Below are 25,815 nucleotides of genomic sequence, written 5' to 3' on the forward strand. Positions count from 1 at the left end.
AATTAGCTGTGCTGGAAGTGATTTATAATGACCTAGATAACAAGCAGTTATTCAAAGATCCAGATGAAGTCCAGTGCACACGACCCATGTGGCAGAAGTTTGTACGGAGCGCACCATCATCATATGCAAACTCATTGGCAATAATGACCTGGAAAGATGAAGAGGCACCAATGCTGGATGAAGTGGCTAGCCAGCTCTGGGAATACAAAGAAAGTCTCTCTTCCTCCCTTGTCTCGGCTGTGGAGAAACTGTCCTGGAAGGTCCAGCAATTCAAAGAGGATATGTGCTATTCCCCACCTTTACAAACCAGTATCTCAGCTATTAGGAGTCAGAGTTCTTCTGCTCAAGAGAGAGGATATAGTGGATACACACCATGGGGCACCCTGTGGTTTTTCCTGTGTGACCACGGAGAGAACATGAGGAAGTGGGATGGAAAACCTACCTCGACCCTAGAGGCACGAGTATGTGAGTTACAAGGAAAAACAATAACACAAGAGGGTTCTTCCAGGAAAATTGCTGTTCCAGTTTCCAGTGAGCAGTTCCCCAGACAGAGTAGAAGGGCTGATTTTGTTTCCGATCTTAATAAAGGGATTTTTAATTTGCATTTACAAGAAGTGAGTAACGAATGCTATGACCAGGACTAGAGGGGCCCTGCCTCCAGCCAGGTGGAGGAAAGGGACAACCGGGTGTACTGGACTGTGTGGATTCAATGGCCTGGCACATCAGACTCACAGGAGTAGAAGGCTCTAGTGGACACCGGTGCACAGTGTACCCTAATGCCATCAAGCTATAAAGGGGCAGAACCCATCTGTATTTCTGGAGTGACAGGGGGATCCCAAGAGCTGACTGTATTGGAGGCCGAAGTGAGCCTAACCGGGAACGAGTGGCAGAAGCACCCCATTGTGACAGGCCCAGAGGCCCTGTGCTTCCTTGGCATAGACTACCTCAGGAGAGGGTATTTCAAAGACCCAAAAGGGTACTGGTGGGCTTTTGGTATAGCTGCCTTGGAGATGGAGGAAATTAAACAGATGTCTACCCTGCCCGGTCTCTCGAAGGACCCTTCTATTGTGGGGTTGCTGAGGGTCAAAGAACAACAGGTGCCAATCGCCACCACAATGGTGCACCGGTGGCAATATTGCACCAACAAAGACTCCCTGATTCCCATCCATAAGTTGATTCGTCGACTGGAGAGCCAAGGAGTGATCAGCAAGACTCACTCACCCTTTAGCAGTCCCACACGGCCAGTGCGAAAGTCTAATGGAGAGTGGAGACTAACAGCAGGCTATCGGGGCCTGAATGAAGTCACGCTGCCGCTGAGCGCTGCTGTGCCGGACATGCTGGAACTTCAATACGAACGGGAGTCAAAGGCAGCCAAGTGGTATGCCACCATTGACATCGCGAATGCGTTTTTCTCAATCCCTCTGGTGGCAGAGTGCAGGCCACAGTTTGCTTTGACTTGGAGGGGCCTCCAGTACACCTGGTATCAACTGCCCCAGGGGTGGAAACACAGCCCCACCATTTGCCATGGACTGATCCAGACTGCATTGGAACAGGGTGGGGCTCTGGAACACCTGCAATACATTGATGACATCATCATGTGGGGCAACAGAGCAGAAGAGGTTTTTGAGAAAGGGAAGCAAATAGTCCAAATCCTTCTGGAGGCCGGCTTTGCCATAAAACAAAGTAAGGTCAAGGGACCTGCACAGGAGATCCAGTTTTTAGGAATAAAATGGCAAGATGGGTGTCATCAGATCCCAATGGATGCGATCAATAAAATAACAGCCATGTCTCCACCAACTAGCAAAAAGGAAACACAGGCCTTCTTGGGCGTTGTGGGTTTTTGGAGAATGCATATTCCAAATGACAGTCTGATCGTAAGCCCTCTCTATCAAGTGACCCGGAAGAAGAACGATTTCAAAGGGGGCCCTGAGCAACGACAAGCCTTTGAACAAATTAAACAGGAGATAGTTCGTGCAGTAGCCCTTGGGCCAGTCCGGGCAGGACAAGATGTAAAAAATGTGCTCTACACTGCAGCTGGGGAGAATGGCCCTACCTGGAGCCTCTGGCAGAAAGCACCGGGGGAGACTCGAGGTCGACCCCTAGGGCTTTGGAGTCGGGGATACAGAGGATCCAAGGCTGGCTATACTCCAACTGAAAAAGAGATATTGGCAGCATATGAAGGGGTTCGAGCCGCTTTGGAAGTGGTTGGTACTGAAGCACAGCTCCTCCTGGCACCCCGACTGCTGGTGCTGGGCTGGATGTTCAAAGGGAGGGTCCCCTGTACACATCATGCAACTGATGTTACATGGAGTAAGTGGGTCGCACTGATCACCCAACGGGCTCGAATAGGAAACCCCAGTCGCCCAGGAATCTTGGAAGTGATCATGGACTGGCCAGAAGTCAAAGATTTTGGAATATCGCCAGAGGAGGAGGTGGCGCGTGCTGAGGAGGCCCCACTGTATAATAAACTGCCAGAAAATGAGAAGCAATATGCCCTGTTCACTGATGGGTCCTGTCGTCTTGTGGGGAAGCATCGGAGGTGGAAGGCTGCTTTATGGAGTCCTGTATGACAAGTTTCTGAAACTGCTGAAGGAGAAGGTGCATTGAGTCAATTTGCAGAGGTGAAAGCCATCCAGCTGGCTTTGGATATTGCTGAACGAGAGAAGTGGCCAATGCTCTATCTCTATACTGACTCATGGATGGTGGCAAATGCCTTATGCGGGTGGTTGCAGCAATGGAAGCAGAGCAACTGGAAGCACAGAGGCAAACCCATCTGGGCTGCTGCATTGTGGCAAGATATTGCTGCCCAGGTAGAGAACCTGGCTGTAAAAGTATGTTACATAGATGCTCACGTACCCAAGAGTTGGGCCACTGAAGAACATCAAAACAACCAGCAGGTGGATCAGGCTGCTAAGATTAAAGTGGCTCAGGTGGATCTGAACTGGCAACATAAGGGTGAATTATTTCTAGCTCAGTGGGCCCATGACACCTCAGGACACCAAGGAAGAGATGCAACATACAAATGGGCTCGTGATCGAGGGGTGGACCTGACCATGGACACTATTGCACAGGTTATCCATGAATGTGAAACATGCACTGCAATCAAGGAAACCCAGCGGTTCAAGCCTCTCTGGTATGGAAGACGATGGCTGAAGTATAATTACGGATGGCTGGAAATATATCCTGTGCCCCATGCCACCACCCGGAACACTATCCTGGGCCTTGAAAAGCAAGTCCAATGGCGACATGGCACCCCAGAAAGAATTTAGTCAGATAATGGGACTCATTTCCAAAACAACCTCATAGACACCTGGGCCAAAGAGCATGGCATTGAGTGGGTATATCACATCATGCACCAGCGTCTGGGAAAACTGAACGATACAATGGACTGTTAAAGACTACACTTAGTGCAATGGGTGGTGGGACATTCAAACACTGGGATACACATTTAGCAAAGGCCACCTGGTTAGTCAACACTAGGGGATCTGCCAGTCGAGCTGGCCCTGCCCAATCAAGACTTTTACATACCGTAGGTGGGGATAAAGTCCCCATAGTGCACCTAAAAAATATGACGGGGAAGACAGCCTGGGTTACTCCTGCCTCAGGCAAAGGAAAACCTATTCGTGGGATTGCTTTTGCTCAAGGACCTGGATGCACTTGGTGGGTGATGCGGGAGGATGTGTACCTCAAGGGGATTTGATTTTGGGTGAGAATAGCCAATGAACTGAATTGTATAATGTTAGTTGCTATATGATACTGGATGTCATCACTTCTATGGTGGCTATATGCCATATCAATGGTATTACAGTAAGAATCACCCAGATTAATGAAGAATGAACTTTGAGGAAACCGAGCAAGGTGCAGCGGTGATGGAACCAGAACTGGCTTCAGCATGCAACAACCCAACACCACACACCATCTCTCCTGCCCTGAAGGACTGTTATGACGGATGGAGCCCAAAGTCATGGACTGAATGAACTCAACAAACGTTTTAGAGGGATGGCCCATGGACTAAGGGAATGATATCTGTGTGTATATATCAAAAGACTGGTAAAGTGGTGGTGATTAATGGGAATGTATTGGAAAGGATAGGACCTGGGCATGACATAGATGGTATGGAATAAGGGGTGGATAGTGTCCTGGTTTTGGCTGGGATAGAGTTCATTTTCCTCCTATATAGTTCTGTGTTTTGGATTTAGGATGAGAATAATGTTGATAACACCCTGATGTTTTAGTTGTTGCTAAGTAGGGCTTACACTAGTCAAGGACTTTTCAGCTTCTCATGCCCTGCCGGTGAGAAGCTGGGAGGGGGCATATCCAGGACAGCTGACCCACACTGGCCAAGGTGCTATTCCATACCATATGACGTGATGCTCAGTATATAAACTGGGGGGAATTGGCCGGGAGGGGGGGACTGCTGCTCGGGGACTGGCTGGTCATCAGCCAGCAGGTGGTGAGCAATTGCATTGTGCATCACTTGCTTTGTATATTATTATTATTACTACTACTACTGTTTTACTTGATTTTGTTTCAGTTATTAAACTGTTCTTATCTCAACCCACGAATTTTCTGACTTTCACCCTTCCAATTCTCTCCCCCATCCCACTGGGGAGGGGGAGTGAGCAAGGAACTGTGTGGTGCTTAGTTGCTGGCTGGGGTTAAACCACGACAGCCGATTTTACCATGAGGCTTAGTTTCTTCTCAAAAAGAATATAGGGGTCTTTTTTAGGAAGAATTAGCTGGATTGGGCTTTTTGCGAAAATCATTGCTGGAAGGGAAACTGTAGATTTGACTATGTGATCTCTTTGTGAGAGGAGATGTTTTTCTGTTAGAGCACACTTTCACCAGAAATTCACGTCTAAATGAGGAACTTCCAGATCAAAAAGTGAGACAGTGTTAGGGAACAGAAAAGCCTTTTAGGTTAGAAAAAACTTCAAATATATAAGAGTTTCTTAATTTTTAACTAAAATAATTTTTTACTGATTTGAAAGCAGATGCGTATGTTTAAAAGAAGTATCATTTAGATGACAGCACTTCTTAGTTTTTCTTTCCTCACTCTGTCCATTTAAGTTCTCTGGTGCCTTTTCTTATTCAGATCGTGGACAATAGTCATTCTAATAATATGTTTCTGTTTAGTGTATGAAATGACCTGTGCTCTTTTATGGAGTATAAAAATAAAAGATGCTGGCATCATAAAGGTATGCAATGAGGAAAATGAAGCATAAACATGTTATGCATGCATTGCTGATTGTAATGGAATGCAGAAGCACATAAGAACTTCCTTTAATTCTGTAATGAGAGTTATTGTCTTCACAGATATATTTATTAAAGGTGATTAATTACTGAAGAGAATATAGAAAACAAAGTCTTCAAAACTCATGAGCCTGTTCATGTTACTATTTAATGGTCCATGTGTGTTTCCCTTTTCCTCTTTAAATTCTCAGCTAGGATAAACTGTAGGTTTGAAAGAGTGGTCTCTTCCTCCATTTCATGAAGGTGGTGTAGGTGAGGAGGCAAGCTGCTGTATGTTCTTCATAAGCTGCAACCTTCAGAGGCGGGTTCTCTCTCTTTCCTCCCCAACTTTTCTCCTTATTGCAGCTGTGGTCTTCTCTCAATTAAACTACCATTTTTTTCCACAGGTTACTTTCTAGTTCCTATGATAAGATACAACTCTAAATAATTTATATCTCCTATATAAATATACCCAAATTATATTATTTAAATTGAATATTATGATTTAATATATATTTGCTGTAGTGGCACTGTACTGGGCTAAGCAGAATCCACTGTCAAGGAAGGATAGTCTAAATGAAGACACAGGGACATAATGCTCAGCCAGCCATTTGGAAGGGGGATCATGTATATTTTACCACTATGTCTCATTTGTTCATCTCTGTTTTTCTCTGGTGATTCTGTCCTGCCCTGTAAGGATGACAGGCATAAATTTCATTAATGACTGAGAGATTATAATAATTTTCTAGGTAGGTTGCACTTGAACACTTGAAAACTGATAATTCTTCTCTCAAGTGATTGGTAATTGTCAGTATTTACATTCACCTACTACCCCATGAGTGGTCTGAGATGCCTTCTGCTGGCAGCAAGTGGCCACAGTGTGTTATCCTGAACTTAACTAGACTATTCAAAGAGTGACAAAGATCTCTGTGGCTGAGGACTCTTACTTCAGAAATCAGCCCAGGAGCCTGGATCTTCTGAGCATTTGCAGCTCTTGATTTCCAGGACTCTTGTCCCTTATTCTTGAACTTTCTCATTCTGAATTTGTCACCTTGAACCTCAGTTGCCTCTGGCTGGCATATCTGTTAAATGGTTGTTGGGACAAGCAGTGTACTCTGGTCTCCGGTCATGGATATCCTAAACAATAGCAGTAAGGACTAAGCATTTCTTAATGGTCAAGTGGTCCAGGTTCTTTTCCTATTAACCTAGGCTACTTGTCAGATGTGAAGGAAACAAGGTTTTCAGTTTAAGGTTCACCCTCAGCTCCTACCTAGCCACCTTTCTTAAGGAAGCAGCTGGGGGTTTTCACCTGTCAAAGACTGTTCCCCACTGGTACTTAGATTCTGTCTTCACCTGTTGAATGGATGTTCCCTTTGAAACAATGAGAGCCTGCTCCTTTCTTCATCATTTCATGGCTTCGGAGTCAGGAAGTTAACATTGTGTGTGCGTGTGCCTTATCCAAGCTGCAGAATGCAAAGGCCAAAGTGTCCCTCTGTATTGTCCTTGCATATCATGAACATTAGATGTGCTTTGGTCTTTTGCTTGTACTACAAGACACTTCAAGAAGAATCCTCATCTATTCATGTTCATGGTTAATAATTCTAAGAGTTTGACTGTCTTGCTAGATAACAAGCTGTGTAGGTATAGGCTATAAGACTGCTAAGCATCAGGGCAGGGCAGCTCAAGCAGCACTAGGGAAACACTTCTGTCCTTTGTATCTTTCTGGGGCTCCATTCAGGCTTTTGTTAAGCATGCCACTATTGCTGCAGCCTCAAGGCATGATGTTGGTCTGTTCTTGTTCATGCAACTACTTGGGGACCTCCTTCCAGACAGTAGTCATTTGTGGAGTATGCTGCTCAGTGTCTTTTAAATGTGAATGTGTATGTGAACAGATGAATAAGGGGAAAGGGAAGGTACTCATCAGTAACTGTACCACCTTGAACTGGTTCATCCTCAAACACTTTACAGCTCCATCTCCTTCCTTGTTTCCTCAGTTTCTAAAGCTTTGCAGGACCGTGATCATCTGCTTAAGGTCGCACATAAATATGCATACTTGTATGGGTATTGCTCAAGCAAAGGCTTCTTGGGTTTTCTGTGCCTTGCCATATGAATACCCTTAGCATGAATGACTGTATGGATGACATACTTGGGATTGCAGTTAGTGAAAAGATGCTTCACTTTTTTGTTACTTGTAAATACTTGCTCTAGGGAACAAAGATACAATTGTATTGTGCTTTCATGAATCTCTCTAGCTTGCACTGTGTGTGAATAATGTTTTGGCAGGCAAAATTTTATGAAGAAATGTTACTTTGAGGCTTCTTATTCTCTTAGAAATGATGGCTAACAAGAATGCTACTCACATTACTCAGTGATCCCATGTCAATTCCAGTATCAAATTACCTCATGTTTACCAAGGAATAGAAAAGGAAGACTTTTAACTGTATTGTTTTTATCCTGCTTCTCAAAGGAACTTGCTGTTTCAGAGTTCTGCATAAATGGAAAGCATTAACTTCACCAGTCATCACTCACTGGTACATGCATACAGTTTGACGTTTATTTGGAAATTTTTGTCTGTCCGTTCATAAGCATTCCCTGTGGAAATCATGGTACATATGTGCTTCATCAAATTACATGTTACAACCTATCTAGTAAAATTATTATTCACTTATCATTTGTTCACTTTTTTTTTTTCCCCTGTTGCCTTTCTAAGGGTTTTGGAAATATATAAGAAGTAGATTAAAATACCTTATTAAACTACTTCAAACATTTTTCAAGAAATGAGCAATTACATAGAAGGCATCTATATATTTTTACTTTTAAAAATCATCGCTCTAAGAGATGGACTAAGTGGATATGCAGAGGTAGATCCTGAACATTCACTTAAAAATCTACTGTTTGTAGTTTAACTATAGAGTGGAATGGCTCTTTGAGACCAGATTGAAGCTTTGTGAAATCAAGATGAATATTTGAGGTGTTAGAACTTCAGGTTAAAATATCTGGTGATATAGAAGATTATGGGCGCTTTTGGGTTTGGGGGTTTTTGTTTATATTAGTGAGGTGTCGTCTTGACTGATGTAAATGAAAAATATTCAAAATTAAGGCTTTGCTGTTGCAGGAGCAGGCTTAAATATTTAATTATTAGATATATAGTCTGTTGTCTGCAGTAGGACTACTTAATACCTTAACTTTTAAAAAGTGTAAAAAATTTTCAGTTTTGGGAGAGAAAACTTTTTTTTTATTAATTTTTACAAGGAACTCCAATTCTTTTACTGGCTTCAGATAGTTGTCTTTTCAAAATAAAATTGCTTTGGTCTTAGCAATGAAAAGATATTTGAACTCCCAGTCACTAGGAAAATATGTTTAAAAGTCATCTATAACAAAGGAAACTACTAAACTTTCCCACTACCCCAGCACATCCCCCAGTTTCCAGCCTCAATCTGACTAAAGAGCATTCATTTACTTCAGAATGGAATCATAGAATATCTCAAGTTGGAAGGGACCCATGAGGATCATTGAGTCCAACTCCCTGCTCCACGCAGGACTACCTAACACTAAACCATATGACTAAGAGCGTCGTCCAGACGCTCCTTGAACTCTGACAGGCTTCATGCCATGACCACTTCCCTGGGGAGCCTGTTCCAGTGACCGACCACCCTCTCAGTGAAGAACCTTTTCCTAATGTCCAATCTGAACTTCCCCTGATGCAGCTTCATTCCATTTCCACGTGTCCTATCGCTGGTCACTGGAAAGAGGGGGTCAGCACCTCCCCCTCCGCTGCCCCCCTTGAGGAAGTTGTAGACTGTGATGAGGTCACCCCTCTCTTCTCCAAGCTGAACAAGCCAAGTGATCTCAGCTGCTCCTCATAAGTCTTGCCCTTGAGACCTTTCACCATCTTGGTCGCCCTCCTCTGGACATACTCTAATAGTTTGATGTCCTTATATTGAGGTGCCCAAAACTGCACACAGTACTCGAGGTAGGGCTGCACCAGTGCAGTGTAGAGAACAATTGCCTCCCAGGTGAATATTTCAGGCTGGAAGAAGGCCTGGATGAAGCATGCTTGTTATCTGAAGATAATAAGATTTTTAACAAAAAGATAGTAGCAGATCAAATTTACATTTGAGTTTGTTGTGCTTCCAGTAAGAATAATAATTAAACCGTGGATGTACTTTTTCAACAGAAAGGAGCACTTCAAAGAGTTTTTTCTGTCGAATAGAAGCCATGGTGATTTGCTGGTAGTTTTCTCTCCTTTATGTTTTTCTTTCTTAACTACCCTAAAACTGGTTGCTGTTGGCAAGATAGCAACGATTAATTGTGTTGTTGATTATGGACTGATTTATTTTCAGATCTCGGTAGAGAATGACTACCTAGGCCCCAGAAGAATTGAGAGTCTGCAAAAAGAAGATGCTGATTGGCAGAGAAAAGCCCACATGGCTGTGCTTTCTATTCAAGATCTTACAGTTAAATACTTTGAAATAACAGCTAAAGCACAGAAAGGTAGCTATTTTCTACTATCCTATACTTCAAATAACAAATCTTTAAAGGTGTATTTAATGTTTACCATGTTCTGTATCGTACTGTGTGATTGATTTATTTTTTTCATCAGTCCTTCGTGAGGAAAATGCAGTCGCCATTCCCATTTGTTTTTTCTTCTGTGTCTATTTGAATTTTTTACAAATAAGCCTTTTCAGAACATCATCAGAAGCAGGCAGAATAGAAATTTTAAAATATAGTTTCACAACCACCTTCTCAATGTGATTGTATTAGCTGCACTGTACATTTGCAAAGGATTTAGGGGTCATAGAGTCCGTGATGGATTCTGTCTTCTATACTGGATGTGGCAGACCACCATAGTAAGTGTGTAAGTAACCTTTCAATTAATTTCCTTTTCCTGTCTCCCCTGCCTTTCAGTAATTTTTTTCATAGCTCTAAATAGTTAAACTGAGTTGTTGATTAATACTCAGTGAAAGGTGCTCTGTTGTTCAGAAATCTTCATGGATGTAACCTTGGCATTTCTATACTTGAAGAATGCGGCAGTTTTACTAAAGAGTTGGTGCAGTTAAACCAGGTCATATGAATTGCATATTCATCTGCACTCTCATCCTTGTACCATTTTAACCTAAATAATCAGTTTATTAGAGCAAACAAACCTGAGGATGTGGTTTCATGTTACCTCTTTTAGTTTGACTGTGGGCTACCACTGACAGAGTTTGTCCCACTCTCTTCCCTGCCTGAGTGCAGGTTCCTGTTTGTTTCTTCGCCTTGGTGATAGTGATTGTGCAACCAGATAAATGAGCTGTACCCCTGGGAGAAAATCTTTTTTGATGGGTAGGTTTCCTGTCATCTCCCTGCATGACTGCTAGATCTGTCTCAAGAGAAGCAGTCACTGCAAAATGATTCCTTTCAGTGATGACCCAAGTTAAGGATAACATGAAACTCCACCTTATTTTGAAAAAGTGACTAAACCAGTTCAAGCATGTTGGAATGAATTTAATTAGACCAAATTCTAAATGTATTTAATCAATTTGGTTCCTTTACTAGTATGACAAAGGCAAGTAAAATACCCCATTAGTTGACAGAGAATGTATATTTACAGTTACTTGGTTTTCATTTTGTTTACATGCGGTGTTTATGTACAGCAGTCAGGATTATGGGGAAAAACACTGGGAAATTAAATGCCTGGAGACTGTTGACAACCATAGACCTTTGGTGTACAGTTTGCTTGCCTTTTTTGTTATGTTTTCGGGTTTTTTGGCCTCCTGCTGATCACAGGGTAGTCTTACATACCAAAATATTAACAGATGACAGAGGAAAAACACATGAGAACAAAAAGGTATTTTTTATTAGCTAACAACAGCATGTACTATCCTCTAGCACCTAGGGACTGAATGCTACTTTGGTTCTGTGACTCTCATGGCTTTTGCTTTGTAAAGCTAAGTGTACAGTATCATATGATTGTTCTGTATATTAAAAATGGTGAAAATCTCATATGTGTCAGCTTAGACGATGTCTGGGGCTCAAGAAGAGAAAGTCTGAATCAAGGAAGGGACTACTGCTAAGGGAAACTGGAGACTTCAGTAGCTGATGATTGGGGCTTTCAGAAGCAGGGAAAATTTGGGATGTAGTTTAAGGCCTCATGGTAATATTAACCAGATATTTTTATTAAGTCAAGAGTTGTGAATGTGTGGTTCAAGTGTAAAAGTACTGTGTATTCAGAATGGTTCCTCTGTGGGTAACAAAAATTGGAATTATAATGATAAAATGATCAACAAATAGCTAATTACATATTTACACAAATCCTAAGAATACTTACATCTTGGATGTGAAGGTTAATACTCCATAGAATGACTACTTTCTGCTAAGAGAACTTTGTATGTTTTTGGATACAAATGTGTGCATAGTCTCTACAGTAGAATCACTAGTGATCTGAAGAGTAGACTGGTAAGCTGTCTGCTTTTTCTTTCCTTCTCTAGCTGTGTATGATCGAATGCGAGCAGACCAGAAAAAATTTGGTAAGGCAGCATGGGCAGCAGCAGTGGAACGTATGGAAAAGCTTCAGTATGCAGTTTCTAAGGAGACTTTGCAGTTGATGCGTGCTAAAGAAATCTGTTTGGAGCAGAAGAAACATGCACTGAAGGAGGAGGTAATTCTTCATACCAATAAATAAAATAAAACATGCAGGAAAAAAACAAACCTTGAAGAATGTTGATGTACTTGGGGGGAAAAAAACCAACAAAACCCAACAGACCTGAAAATCATTATTTTTCAGCTTTTAATAATAAAAGTCTGTATTTTAACTTTTACCACATTCTATCACATTAGGCAAATGGAGTTGCAGTATAGGTGTGGTGGTTTTTGTGCCACTTATATATGTTTTCTGTTCACCTTTTCCTGGTTAGTCAACCAGGAAGACTGTTAATGTTTACAGCTATCCACTGAGATGAATAAAATGAAGAGAAGGGATAGGAACAGAAATCTGCTGCTAGGTAATCTCCACACTTTAGCTCTCAGAGGCATGATCACCTTTTTGGAGTAGTTTTGACATTCCAGATGGAAGGTATCTGAGCATTAGTAAATATCATAGAATCATAGAATCATTTAGGTTGGAAAAGACCTTTAAGATCATCAAGTCCAACCGTTAACCTAGTTGCTGCCAAGTCCACCACTAAACCATGTCCCTAAGCACCACATCTACATGTCTTTTAAATACCTCCAGGGATGGGGACTCAACCACTTCCCTGGGCAGCCTGTTCCAATGCTTGATAACCCTTTCAGTGAAGAAGTTTTTCCTAATATCCAACCTAAACCTGCCCTGGCGTAACTTGAGGCCATTTCCTCTCGTCCTATTGCTTGTTACTTGGGAGAAGAGAGGTTGCACCCACCTCAGGTAGTTGTAGAGAGCGATAAGATCTCCCCTCAGCCTCCTTTTCTCCAGACTAAACCACCCCAGTTCCCTCAGCCGCTCCTCGTATGATCTGTTCTCTACACCCTTCACCAGCTTCATTGCTCTTCTTTGGACACGCTCTAGCACCTCAATGTCTTTCTTGCAGTGAGGAGGCCGAAACTGAACACAGTACTCGAGGTGCGGCCTCACCAGTACTGAGTACAAAGGGACCATCACTTCCCTAGTCCTGCTGGCCACACTATTCCTGATACAAGCTAGGATGCTATTGGCCCTCTTGGCCACCTGGGCACACTGCTGGCTCATATTCAGCCGGCTGTCGACCAACACCCCCAGGTCCTTTTCTGCCAGGCAGCTTTCCAGCCACTCTTGCCCAAGCCTGTAGCGTTGCACTGGGTTGTTGTGACACAAGTGCAGGACCTGGCACGTAGCCTTGTTGAACCTCATACAATTGGCATCGACCCAGCCTGTCCAGGTCCCTCTGTAGGGCCTTCCTGCCCTCCAGCAGATCGACACTTCCACCCAACTTGGTGTCATCTGCAAACTTACCAAGGGTGCACTCGATCCCCTCACCCAGATCATCAATGAAGATATTGAACAGGACCGGCCCCAACACTGAGCCCTGGGGAACACCACTCGTGACCGGCCACCAACTGGATTTAACTCCATTCACCACAACTCTTTGGGCCCGGACATCCAGCCAGTTTTTTACCCAGCAAAGAGTACGCCTGTCAAAGCCATGAGCAGCCAATTTCTCCAGGAGAATGCTGTGGGAGACGGTGTCAAAGGCCTTACTAAAGTCCAAGTAGACAACATCCACAGCCTTCCCCTCATCCACTAAGTGTGTCACCTTGTCATAGAAGGAGATCAGGTTAGTCAAGCAGGACCTGCCTTTCATAAACCCATGCTGACTGGGCCTGATCCACTGGTTGTCCTGCACGTGCCGTGTGATGGCACTCAGGATGATCTGCTCCATAACCTTCCCTGGCACCGAGGTCAGGCTGACAGGCCTGTAGTTCCCTGGATCCTCCTTCCGGCCCTTCTTGTAGATGGGCGTCACATTTGCTAACTTCCAGTCAACTGGGATCTCCCTGGTTAGCCAGGACTGCTGATAGATAATGGAAAGTGGCTTGGTGAGCACCTCCGCCAGCTCCCTCAGTACCCTTGGGTGGATCCCATCCGGCCCCATAAACTTGTGTGTGTCTACGTGGTGTAGAAGGTTGCTAACCTTTTCCCCTTGGATTATGGGGGCTTCATTCTGCTCCCCGTCCCTGTCTTCCAGCTCAGGGGGCTGGGTACCCCGAGTCTGACTATTAAAGACTAAGGCAAAGAAAACATTAAGTACATCAGCCTTTTCCTCATCCTCTGTCACTATGTTTCCCCCCCGCATCCAATAAAGGATGGAGATTCTCCTTAGCTCTCCTTTAGTTGCTAATGTATTTATAGAAACATCTTTTATTGTCTTTTACGGCAGTAGCCAGATTAAGTTCTAGTTGGGCTTTGGCCCTTCTAATCCTCTCCCTGCATAACCTTATGACATCCTTGTAGTCCTCCTGAGTTGCCTGCCCCTTCTTCCAAAGGTGTTAGGCTCTCCTTTTTTTTCCTGAGTTCCAGCCAAAGCTCTCTGTTCAGCCAGGCCGGTCTTCTCCCCCACTGGCTCGTCTTTTGGCACATGGGGACAGCCTGCTTCTGGCGCCTTTAAGATTTCCTTCTTGAAGAATGTCCAGCCTTCCTGGACTCCTTTGCCCTTCAGGACTGCCTCCCAAGGGACTCTGTCAACCAGGCTCCTAAACAGGCCAAAGCCTGCCCTCCAGAAGTACAAGGTAGCAGTTCTGCTGACCCCCCTCCTTACTTCTCCAAGAATCAAAAACTCTGTCATTTCATGATAGCTATGCCCAAGACGGCCTCCAACCGTCACATCACCCACCAGGCCTTCTCTGTTCACAAAAAACAGGTCCAGCGGGGTGCCTTCCCTAGTTGGCTCCCTCACCAGCTGTGTCAGGAAGTTATCTTCCACACACTCCAGGAACCTCCTAGACTGTTTCCTCTCTGCTGTATTGTATTTCCAGCAGGCATCTGGTAAGTTGAAGTCTCCCACGAGAACAAGGGCTAGCGATCGTGAGACTTATAGAATACTTCGTCTGCCTCTTCATCCTGGTTGGGTGCTCTATAACAGACTCCCACCAGGATATCTGTCTTGTTGGCCTTCCCCCTGATTCTTACCCATAAACACTCAACCCTATCGTCACCATCGTTAAGTTCTAGACAATTGTCCTGGTTTCAGCTGGGATAGAGTTAATTTTGGTCTTGGTAGCCGGTATGGGGCTGTGTTTTGGGTTTAGGATGAGAACAATGTCGATGATACACTGATGCTTTGGTTCTTGCTAAGTAGTGCTAAGCTGTTGCTAAATAGGTGCTAAGTGGCACTCACACTGGTCAAGGACTTTTCAGCTTCCCCTGCTCTGCTAGGTGCACAAGAAGCTGGGAGGGGGCACAGCCAGGGGGGGTGCTGACCCAGACTGGCCAAAGGGTTATTCCATACCATATGACGTCATGCTCAGTATATAAGAAGGAGGAAGGGGGAGACATTTGGCATGATGGCATTTGTTTTCCCAAGTAACCGTTACGCGTGATGAGCCCTGCTTTCCTGGGGATGGCTGAACACCTGCCTGCCGATGGGAAGCAGTGAATGAATTCTTTGTTTTGCTTTGTTTGCGTGCACAGGTTTTTTGCTTTGCCTATTTAACTGTTCTAATTTATTTTACTTCAATTATTAAACTGTTCTTATCTCAACCCACGAGTTTTCTCCCTTTCACCCTTCTGATTCTCTCCCCTATCCCACCGGTGGTGGAGTGAGCGAGCGGCTGCGTGGTGCTTAGTTGCTGGCTGGGGTTAAACCACGACAACAATCAAAACAGTCCCTAACATACAGGGCTACACCACCGCCTCTCCTTCCTTGCCTATCCCTTCTGAAGAGTTTATAGCCGTCCATTGCAGCACTCCAGTTGTGCGAGTCGTCCCACCATGTTTACGTGACTGCAACTATGTCATAGTTTTCCTGCTGCACAATGGCTTCCAGCTCCTCCTGTTTGTTGCCCATGCTGCGTGCACTGGCGTAGATGTACTTCAGTTGGCCTATTGCTCCTGCCACCTTTTTTCAGGAAGAAGCCCTAGTTCCTACGTGAACATTCTCAGGCGCTTCCGTGGTTTCTAACACATCCATAGCCCTTGCATCTTTGCTACTGCATTGCTCTCCATCCCCTACCTCCACTGAGACTGCAGACCGAAGGACCTCGCTAGCACACCGTCCCTCAAATGTTGGTGTGCCACCCCCAGGCTTATCTCTAGCAAGCCTGGTTTTATCCCTTTCCCCCTTCAAATCTAGTTTAAAGCTCTTTCAATGAGCCCTGCTAAGTCCTGTCCAAGGATCCTTTTCCCCCTTTGAGATAGGTGTACCCCATCTGTCGCCAGCAGGCCTGGTGATGTGTAAACTGACCCGTGATCAAAAAACCCAAAATCTTGCCAGAGACACCAGGCTCAGAGCCAGGTATTGATCTGCTGGCTCTTCCTGCGTCTTCCCTCATCATTCCCTGCAACTGGAAGGATAGAGGAGAACACTACTTGTGCTCCTGATCCCTTAACCAGTCATCCCAAGGCCCTGAAGTCTCTCTTGATTGCCCTTGGACTTCCTAGTTGCAACTTCCTCACTTCCTACCTGAAAAACCAATACTTGGTAGTAATCTGAGGGCCATTCTCTTCACATCTTTAACCCAGGCCCCAGGGAGGCAGCAGACTTCCCTAAGAAGTGGGCCCGGTCTGCATATCGTGCCTTCTGTTCCCCTCAGGAGAGGGTCTCCTATGACAATGACCCCTCTTTTTCTTTATGGAAGCTGTTTTGACGCAGGGTGTAGGCCGACGTAACCTCGGTGACACCTCCAAGCTGGATGTGCCATCGTCCCTGTCATTGTTTGGTTCCACTTGCAGAGCTTCATACCTATTTTGTAAGGGCATCTGGGAAGGTGGGGCAGTCACAGAGGAGACATGCCTGCTGCGCCGAGCAGGAACATGTTGCCATTGCCCCCTATCCCTTAAGTCACTGTGTTCAGCCAGGCGGAGAGAGGATAGGGAATCTTCTGCATCATGGGTCCTGTCTGCCTGCTGGGCCCATCTGAGGGAAGGTAGGGTATGATTCCAGTACTTACTCTCTCTCTCTCATTCTCTTTCCCTCTCTCATTCCCTGATACTCCGCAGCCTACTCACCTCCTCCCAGAGCTCTGTTACTAAGCAGAGGAGCTCCTCTACCTGGGCACACCTCCCACAGGCGTGCTCACTGCTGCCGTCCGGTACTGGCATAAGAGTAGGGCAGACCCTGCAGACTGACGCCTGGGTGGCAGCATGTTCCCACTGGAGCTCTGTCTCATCATACAGATGACTAGCCTGTTGCACTGCACTCTCTTTGTCTCTGCTTACCCTAATTATTAAGGCAGTCTTCCAGAGGGAGTTGTGCTAGCTACAGCTTTCCTGAGGAAAAAGTGCGTGTATTAAACTGTGTTTAAATGTCTTAGCAGAAAAAAAACACATTTATTGGATTTTATGACACCTTCTCAAAAGCAAAAATGCTACAAATCCTCTTTTAAAATTTGCTGTCATATGTATATTCTGTGCTAAGAGCTTTCTGTCGTACTAATGTTAATTTACATTTTATCCAATTAGTTGCTTGTTTTTTAAAGCACTTTTCAAATCTTTCAGCAAAATTTGACTAAACTGGTGGCTCTGCTATGAAAAGGTTATCCAGAGAACTCACGACTTTAGCACTGTATCAATTGGTAGATTTCCAAGCCTGACAGACTATGTGCCTATTTTAGGAGCTTCTGTAGAAGACAGCTTGATCTGCAAGGAAGAGAGAGTACATGCAAGACCCAGAGCACAAAAATAAAAAGTTTGCTTCATTTCAATGCTCTTTATGTTTAGAAAGCCAAGAGTTGTCTGGAAACCTGAGTTTATCAGGCTGCTGCCATCCTCGGCTAAGAGTTGATTTGTTGCAGTATAGTGAGAGAATAGAGGGCTCTGAACTGAGAGGTTGGGGCTTTTTGGGAAGGAGGAATGAGGAACATCTGATGGGCATGCATGGGCATGGTGCTTTGGATAGTGTGTTACAAGATATAGACAGCTCTGGATCAAAACATCGTTGATGTGGAGATATCAGGACCAACTTCTGTTCTGAAATGTCTTTTTTTTTTTTTTTTTTTTTTTTCTTTGAGAATGTAATAGCCCTTAGTATGCAGAGTTGGATGTGACAAAAGTGACTGAGAATCCCATATTGGAGAAGAGTTGCAGTCTTATAAAGAAAATATTTGGCAATTACATTAGCTGATATATTTGGAAGAGATGACAGTAAAAAAAAAAAAAAGGTGATACAGTTTCTCCTTTTAAGCTTAAGAAGTGAAGACCTTCCTGCTGTGCTTGGTTATATAAATTTTCCTCCACTGAGTAGGAAAGGGAGACATGTGGGAAATAATAGACTTGTTTCTCTTGCACTTAATAATTCCCTCCAAATCTAAAGCCATCTTGCTGATTTTTTTTTTTAAAAGATGGATGATAAAAATGTCCTTGTTTCTGTAGTTTTCACTTAGTATGTTAATCAGGCACTTTTTTGTTTCCTAAAATGTGTTCACACTATAAATATCTAGAAAGCTACTACATCTTTCAAGTTATGATATGCAAATCACCTGTCTCTTTCTCACCTGAGCAGTAATAAAATGGATTTCTCTATGTATAATATTTTAAAAAAACTCCTATGAATAATTGCCTGTGCAGGAACAGCATCTTCTGATTTTGATTTCAGTACAGAGTTTTCTAAATACTGTGTTAGTGTAGTTGGAGAAGATGGAGATAAGCACAAAAATTTGCAACCTTGATAAAGCCTATGTGAGCTGGAGTTAAGGGCAGGCTGTGTTGGAAGGAGCACTGTTGGATCAGAGTTCAGGACATTCATTAGTGTAGCACAGCAAGGATCAATTTCAAAATTGTTCTTTGTGTTTATTAGTGATTATCTCTGTCTTGGTGTGAATGTATCTTTTGGATTAAAACTTAAGGAGCCATATTGGATATCATGTCGCCCCTGACTCTTGACAGGCCTACAGAGACCTAGCACCACCTGTTCCTCTACCTTCCACTTCTGTCAGCAAGTATCTGTAGCATTATGAAGATCTGTGACCAAAATTTCCTAAAGCCACTAAAGCCATACCTCTGCTGGACATGCTACAGCCTCTCTTCTGCTCTGTGCACTTGTTCAGTACAGCAGATACTTGGTCTGCCAACCAGCTGTACTGGGTGCGTACACTTCAGGGAGACTCAGTCCTTCTGTTTGGAGGGAATAGATATTTGTAAAGTAAAAGAAACCCTGCTAGAAAGTAATGTGCAAAGTCTCATTAAAGGATTATATTGACTGTGAAGTTATTTGCTTGGTAATTCTCTAATTATGTAAAATAGTTTGGACAAATGGAAGTGAGTGACTGGAGACTTAAATTCCAACAAGTCCCTTCTTACATATATAGGATTCAGTAACTAGTTTTCTCTTTTTTCCTTTTAGAAGCATATAGTTCAGTTCTAAAGATACACTTAAAAAACAATTTTTAATTTACATGATAAATGTTCTGTGATATTTTCATAAACAAAATCATATTCCAACAAAGTACTGCTAGGGTTTTTTAAGAATGTTTTTCATAGTTTCATAATTCTAAGAGTACTTTCCTTTCCTGTACATTAAGCATGAATCAAAAATATATTTGCTTCCAATGACTTTAAGTATTTAAGCATATCTTGGATTTCATGGCTGTCATTTTACTTTTGTCTGAGTTGAACACATCGGCAAAAATAAGAATTTTATTAAGGATTCTATTCAAGAAGGCATGAATAGCTATTTCTGGAAAATTAACCTTCTGTAAAAAATGGACAGTGATTTTGGTAAAGATGCAACATTATATTTTTCAGAAAAGTATGTTTCACTTTGGTAGCTTTCCTTGTCTTTTTTTTTAACTTTTTCTTTCTGTGACAGCTTTTTGGAAAGGCCAAGTAAGAAACTAAAATTGTGAAATCTTTGAAGATTTATTTAAACATAATTGAATTATTATTTTTTAATAACAGATTAGGAATGCTTTTGCTTTCTTCACTTTCAGTGTTCAAATTGGCAAACTAAAATTGGCAGTAAAAATGACAATTTTATTTTTTTCTTTAACCTTACATTAAATATTTGTGTAATATTCTCCAGTTCAATCAAAAGTTCAAAAAGACTTTGAAATAAAAACTATTTTAAGTGGTCATTGTGTTTAAATAAAATAAAAAGCAGAAGGTTTTAAGGACCTCAAGTAAAGTAATGGGGTGCATTCTATAGACAAAACTTGTAGTCATAGTTAGGCTTTTAATAATGCAGTGAGAAATTATTAGAAAATTACTCAAAAAATTATAATCTACTTTGGATATAGTTATCAAAATCCCATGTAAGTTGTTTTTTTTTTCTCAATAACATTATTAGAACATAATTTATTTTTATACTGTTTTTTCCCAGAGAATGACTGAGTAATCTAATTTAAAGTGTATTAAAGAGGGCAAACCCCAGCATTTGAAGATTTTTTTTTTTGTTTGAAGGATTTTGTGCATCACTGACGTTTAGTTCCCATTTGCCAAGAGAAAGAAAAAGATCAGGTATTTATAGTCACTTAAAACCGACTCACTGCAGTGTTAGAAAATCAGAACCAAAATACCTTCTCGGGCAAACCATTTAGCTACTTTTTTCTACGCATAGGAAATATTCCTTTAAAAAGATTAAAATGCTCAAGAAACTAATTTATCAGTAAGAGTTTGAGTTGAGAATTAATAGACTTAAAGAATGAAAATTCAGAGCAAAGACCAGATCTGACTGTTTGAGAACACTGTTGGTGTTTAGCAGGTTGTCTATGGATTTTTGAACACTTAGTCCTGGAAAAGAAGAGAGTTTCTAAAAATAGTGGTACACCCTTTTCATGGGGGAAAGATGTTTCTTTTAGTGTCTGAAATTTTTCTGATTGCCCAGGATACTAATTGTGAATGATCATCTTAACCTCATTTTTTATAATATTGTATCCTGTAGTATCATGGCCTGACTATAATTGACTCCTGATACTTAATTGGTTGGAGGAATACTTCTGTTCCAGAAGTTGCTAGATATGAGTGAGAGCCTGCCTTTTATCAGTGGTCAGAGTGCTCCTTGTTTCCCATAAAATCATTTAGAAATTCTTTAAAATTATTTTCTGTTGGTTTTGAGGATGAGCTTCCATATTCACACTTAAAGACCCGTGCTTTTTTCTGAATTTTACTCCCTTCTTCTGAGATTTCTCAGACAGCGACAGTGATGAATTAAAATGAATATTTGAATTAGAGAACAGTCAGGATTCAAATGTGTCGTGGTTTAACCCCAGCCAGTAACTAAGCACCACACAGCCGCTTGCTCACTCCCCCTCCCCAGTGGGATGGGGGAGAGAATCGGAAGAGTAAAAGTGAGAAAACTCGTGGGTTGAGATAAAGACAGTTTAATAACTGAAATAAAATCAAGTAAAACAGTAGTAGTAGTAATAATAATATACAAAGCAAGTGATGCACAATGCAATTGCTCACCACCTGCTGACCGATGCCCAGCCAGTCCCCGAGCAGCAGTCCCCCCTTCTGGCCAACTCCCCCCAGTTTATATACTGAGCATGACGTCATACGGTATGGAATAGCCCTTTGGCCAGTCTGGGTCAGCTGTCCTGGCTGTGCCCCCTCCCAGCTTCTTGTGCACCTGGCCAAGCATGGGAAGCTGAAAAGTCCTTGACTAGTGTAAGCACTACTTAGCAACAACTAAAACATCAGTGTGTTATCAACATTATTCTCATCCTAAATCCAAAACACAGCACTATACCAGCTACTAGGAAGAAAATTAACTCTATATCTCAGCCAAAACCAGGACACTATCCACCCCTTATTCCATACCATCTATGTCATGCCCAGGCCCTATCCTTTCCAATACATTCCCATTAATCACCACCACTTTTCCTGTCTTTTGATATATACACACAGATATCATTTCCTTAGTCCATGGGCCATCCCTCTAAAATGTCCATTGAGTTCATTTAGCCCATGACTTTGGGCTCCATCCATCATAACAGTCCTTCAGGGCAGGAGAGAGATGGTGTGTGGTGTTGGATTGTTGCATGCTGAAGCCAGTTCTGGTTCCATGAGGTGGACTGAAACATGACTTTGTATTCTATTTGAACAATAACAGATTACTTAAAAGACTGGATAATAGAAAATTTAATAATAGGTATTAATATGTATTGCTAGGGAAGATATTACAATTTTTTTACCATGAATTACTTTGTAAATGACAGCACGTGAGAATGACCATAGTCTTATAACTTGGTAGCAACGTGATTGAGCCACCAATGCAACAGGGTGGTACAGCCACAGATGCTCTCCAGTCTGTCAAATCCGGTATTTCCAGCAAAAGGAGAGGTGTTAGTGTCATTGCACATGGACTTGTGAGATTTCTTTCATACCTTTCTTCCATGTGTTTCTGATCACCCAAGAAAGATTAGTTCTAACTGGAGCAGTTGCAGGGAGGGCTACCACAATGATGCCAGGAACGGGTCTATTTTACAAGAGGATTTGAAGTTGTTTCAACAAATAAAATGGAGGCTGAGATGATGATAGAAAATTGTTCTCCACAAATATACTAAAGGGAATAAATATTAGTCAAGAAGAGCAATGCATGTTGCTATTCAGTACTGGCACAAGAACAAATGGTATTATCTGATTGTGAATACATTGGATATATGGAAGAAGTTTCCTGGCAGTTAGGAGGGAGTGTCTGGAACAGACTTCCAACGGGAGTAACAAGCAGAGAGTTTTGTGGAAGCTTTTTGTTTTGTTTTTGTTTTTACAAAAGCAGAATAAGAACAACAATAACATGGAAATTATTTTAAGAACTCATTTTATGAAAGCAGTTAACTTTAGATTTTTCTGAAAGCATTCCATGGTGGTAGAAAGCTGGATTTGATGGCCCTCAGTTCTGTATTCCATGTTTGGCTATTTTTCTATTAATTTTGACACTTGTCCTTTTAGTATATATGTTTATAGTTCTTGTCAGAGGCTTTCTGTTTTAATCCGTTATATCTTTGTTTACCCCTGTGTGGGTTTACAAATGATACCTTTCTGCCATAGAACTATTAAGAAAGCTAAGTTCCTGCTTAAGTTCTTCACTTACTATGAATGAGACAACAAAGACCTTAAACACTGTTACTTGAATTAGGGCCAGAGGGATTAAATTATTTGCTTGAGTTAATGCAGGAAGTTGTGGCATAGCAGGAAATTGAACTCGGATCTCAGTTATTTGTCCAACTGCAAAATGTTTCTTTCCTATAATTACATTCTCTCTTTATACAAAGTCTGTGGACTTAAATTTGGGAACATCTTTTTTAAAGAAAAAAAATGTATAAATTTATGTGAATTTCACAGTTTACTGATGAAGCAAAAGTTTTTAGGTGTGGTAGAAGTTTGAATGACATTGCATTAGTTTGGAAAAAAAAAAATTTTTCCCTTTTTTTTTTTTTTAAATGATGAGAAAATCCTTTAAAAATGCCAAAACCCAGGAAACCCTGCCTGGCAAATGAACATTATCACTCTCATATGAAAAACTGGAAGGTTCCAGAAAATCAATCCTTTTGTCTTGAAAACTAGCCTCTAATTCGCTCCAAATATGCTATCATTATGTCACTTACTGTTTTGGTCACAATTAGTAACTTAATATGGATGCAGAGTAATAGAATGTCATAGCAAGACATTTTGGTATCACACTTGGCTGAAACATAAATTATACATTATTGATTGTAAGATTTATGATATTCACTTAAAGACATTGATCCTTTCAGGCTAATAATTGATATACGAAAGATGCATTCAGTAAGTATACAATATAGTAGAAGAAATTTTAAAAATAGAAATTACAAGGATTAATTCACAAGCCTTCCGTCTATCAGTCTCATATGGAAAGAAGCATAATTTAGAGAACTGTTTCCTTAAGTGTTTAATTAAGCTGTGAAATCCCTGTCAAAGGATAATGATGCAGGTGCTAAAAGCTTGCATGCTGTAAAAAAGGGATAGGACAGTTTATGAAGTAAAATCCAGTAAGTCTGTTTAGTATAACGGCAGCACTGTGGCTTAAGAAGTCTTGAGCTGCAAGCTGTGCTAGAGGCTGGTGAAACATTTTAGGGAGGTATCACTGCGCTGCCTACTATGTTTCATCTTCCTGGATATTTGCTGTTAACCTTTGTCCGAAACAGGGTATTGAGTAAGATGGATCTTTGGTTTGATTCAATACAGATATCTTTCTGGTTTAGTGTAATTATATTTAAGCATGCATGATAAATAAAACCTAGGAAACCCATTTCTGGCTATTAATTACAGATGCATTTTTACTCCTTGAAGAAACCACCATAATGTAAAAACCTACTAGCAAATATTTTTTAAAATGTATAGTTTGCTAGGTCCTTTATTTCTCCTTGTTAGGCATCCCTTTTTAATGATTGAATGTCTGTAATATAGGAACTGGATCCCCTTTCACCAGAATGGTAAGGTAGATTGATCACACATCTTCAGTACAATTTAGAATTACTTTCATCCTTCATCTCAGAGAAACAATCAGAGATTCATTTTTTGCAAAGGTAGAGAACTCTTCTCCTGCACACAGGTTGTAGAGCTGCATGGCTTTGAATTCCTTCCAAAGTGAGACAGCACATAAGATCCCCTTGCATATCAGTATTTCTTGAATATGGTCTGAATGGCCAACTGTATTGATCAGTTAAATCTTGTTTGGCTGAATGAAAGAGGATGATTTGAGTTCTCTTTGGTTGTTTCTTGTGTCACTTTTCTGTGTCAGACATATGACAAATAAGCACTAAAATATATATAAATATTTTAATCTAGATCTTTTTTCTCCTGTGAAAGACTCCAGGAACAATGATGCTGTAAAATTCAATACATTCTCATTAGACAGAACTTGGTGTTTTCTTAAATTTTCTCATGTTGTTCCTTTCAAACTGCAGTGCTAGATAGAGGTTATGAGAATTTTGGAGGAAAAACTGAGAAAAGTAATATAAAGGCCTGTGGCTTGACAGATGTTCTGCTTTGTTAAGAAGGTTAACTATGCAGTAAAATACATAAAATATGATAAAAAGCACTGATTTATCCCCTTCACTTTTTTTTTTTAATTTGTAGAGAATCTCCTCGGTTAAGTTGTCATTACAAGAGGATCAGTGCATATAATTTCAAGTTCAACTTAAGTGACAGTTTTAACTGTAGTTTTCTAGATGCCATTGGCAAAACAGCTTTTAGACTTTTTGGACTGAAGATAAGAAAATACTAATTTCATTATGTATCTTCAGAGAATCAAGTAGTAGAGTAAAAGAGCAGTAGGGATGTTTCACACTACTCACTATATGACTTGTCACTTTGACAGTCACAGAGAGTAATCCAATGCCATGGATTTTTTTATTACCATGCGGAAAAAATGTCAAGTATTAAAGATGTCTGAAATTGTGTAGCTGATCAAAACCTTCTTCTCTTGATGTGCTCAATTTTAACATGTTATATTTAGTGTACCAGACTGTATCTAGCTGTAATCGTAAAGTCTGTGGTTTAGTTCTCCTTATTATCCTGGAGTTGTGTGTTTATTTTTTTTCTCTTTCCATTTAGATGCAGAGTCTGAAAGGTGGTACAGAAGCCATAGCCCATTTGGACCAGTTAGAAGCTGATTATTATGATCTACAGCTTCAGTTATATGAAGTGCAGTTTGAGATCTTGAAATGTGAAGAGCTGCTGCTGACAGCACAACTTGAAAGCATCAGAAGACTGATGTCAGGTGCTTTTTATGCATTTTAATTAAGACATAATCTTTAAAAGATAATTCTCTTCATAAGAGTCTAGTAAAGCCTGTGGGAATGAAATGAGAACAGTTTCTTTACCATGTGAAGAGCTGGATCTTCTAACATAAGTACTGTTAAATTAAAATTTACACCTGTTCATAAGGCATATACGTACACATACAGAAGTTTTGGTCTGGTTCTCATTGTCTGTGTTTGGAAGTAAGCATATAAGATATTATGTAAGGTTTG

At 41.4% G+C, this 25,815-nt stretch overlaps 1 protein-coding gene across 2 annotated transcripts in view; it reads left to right on the forward strand.

The window, feature by feature from the left end:
* Positions 1-25,815, forward strand: part of LOC148055156 (junction-mediating and -regulatory protein-like) — a 92,049-nt gene that overhangs the window by 40,184 nt on the left and 26,050 nt on the right. For both annotated transcript variants that reach the window (XR_015705877.1, XM_087762626.1), the window contains exons 3-5: positions 9,576-9,726; positions 11,703-11,872; positions 25,397-25,562. Coding sequence is in view for 1 of the 2 variants with exons in the window: in XM_087762626.1 (XP_087618752.1) it covers positions 9,576-9,726; positions 11,703-11,872; positions 25,397-25,562 (487 nt within the window). In the remaining variant the exon portion in view is untranslated. The remainder of the gene's footprint in view (positions 1-9,575; positions 9,727-11,702; positions 11,873-25,396; positions 25,563-25,815) is intronic.

This window comes from Nipponia nippon, unplaced genomic scaffold, assembly GCF_047370975.1.
Source record: "Nipponia nippon isolate SJK-2023a ecotype South Korea unplaced genomic scaffold, ASM4737097v1 scaffold_26, whole genome shotgun sequence".
Taxonomy (NCBI): Eukaryota; Metazoa; Chordata; class Aves; order Pelecaniformes; family Threskiornithidae; genus Nipponia; species Nipponia nippon.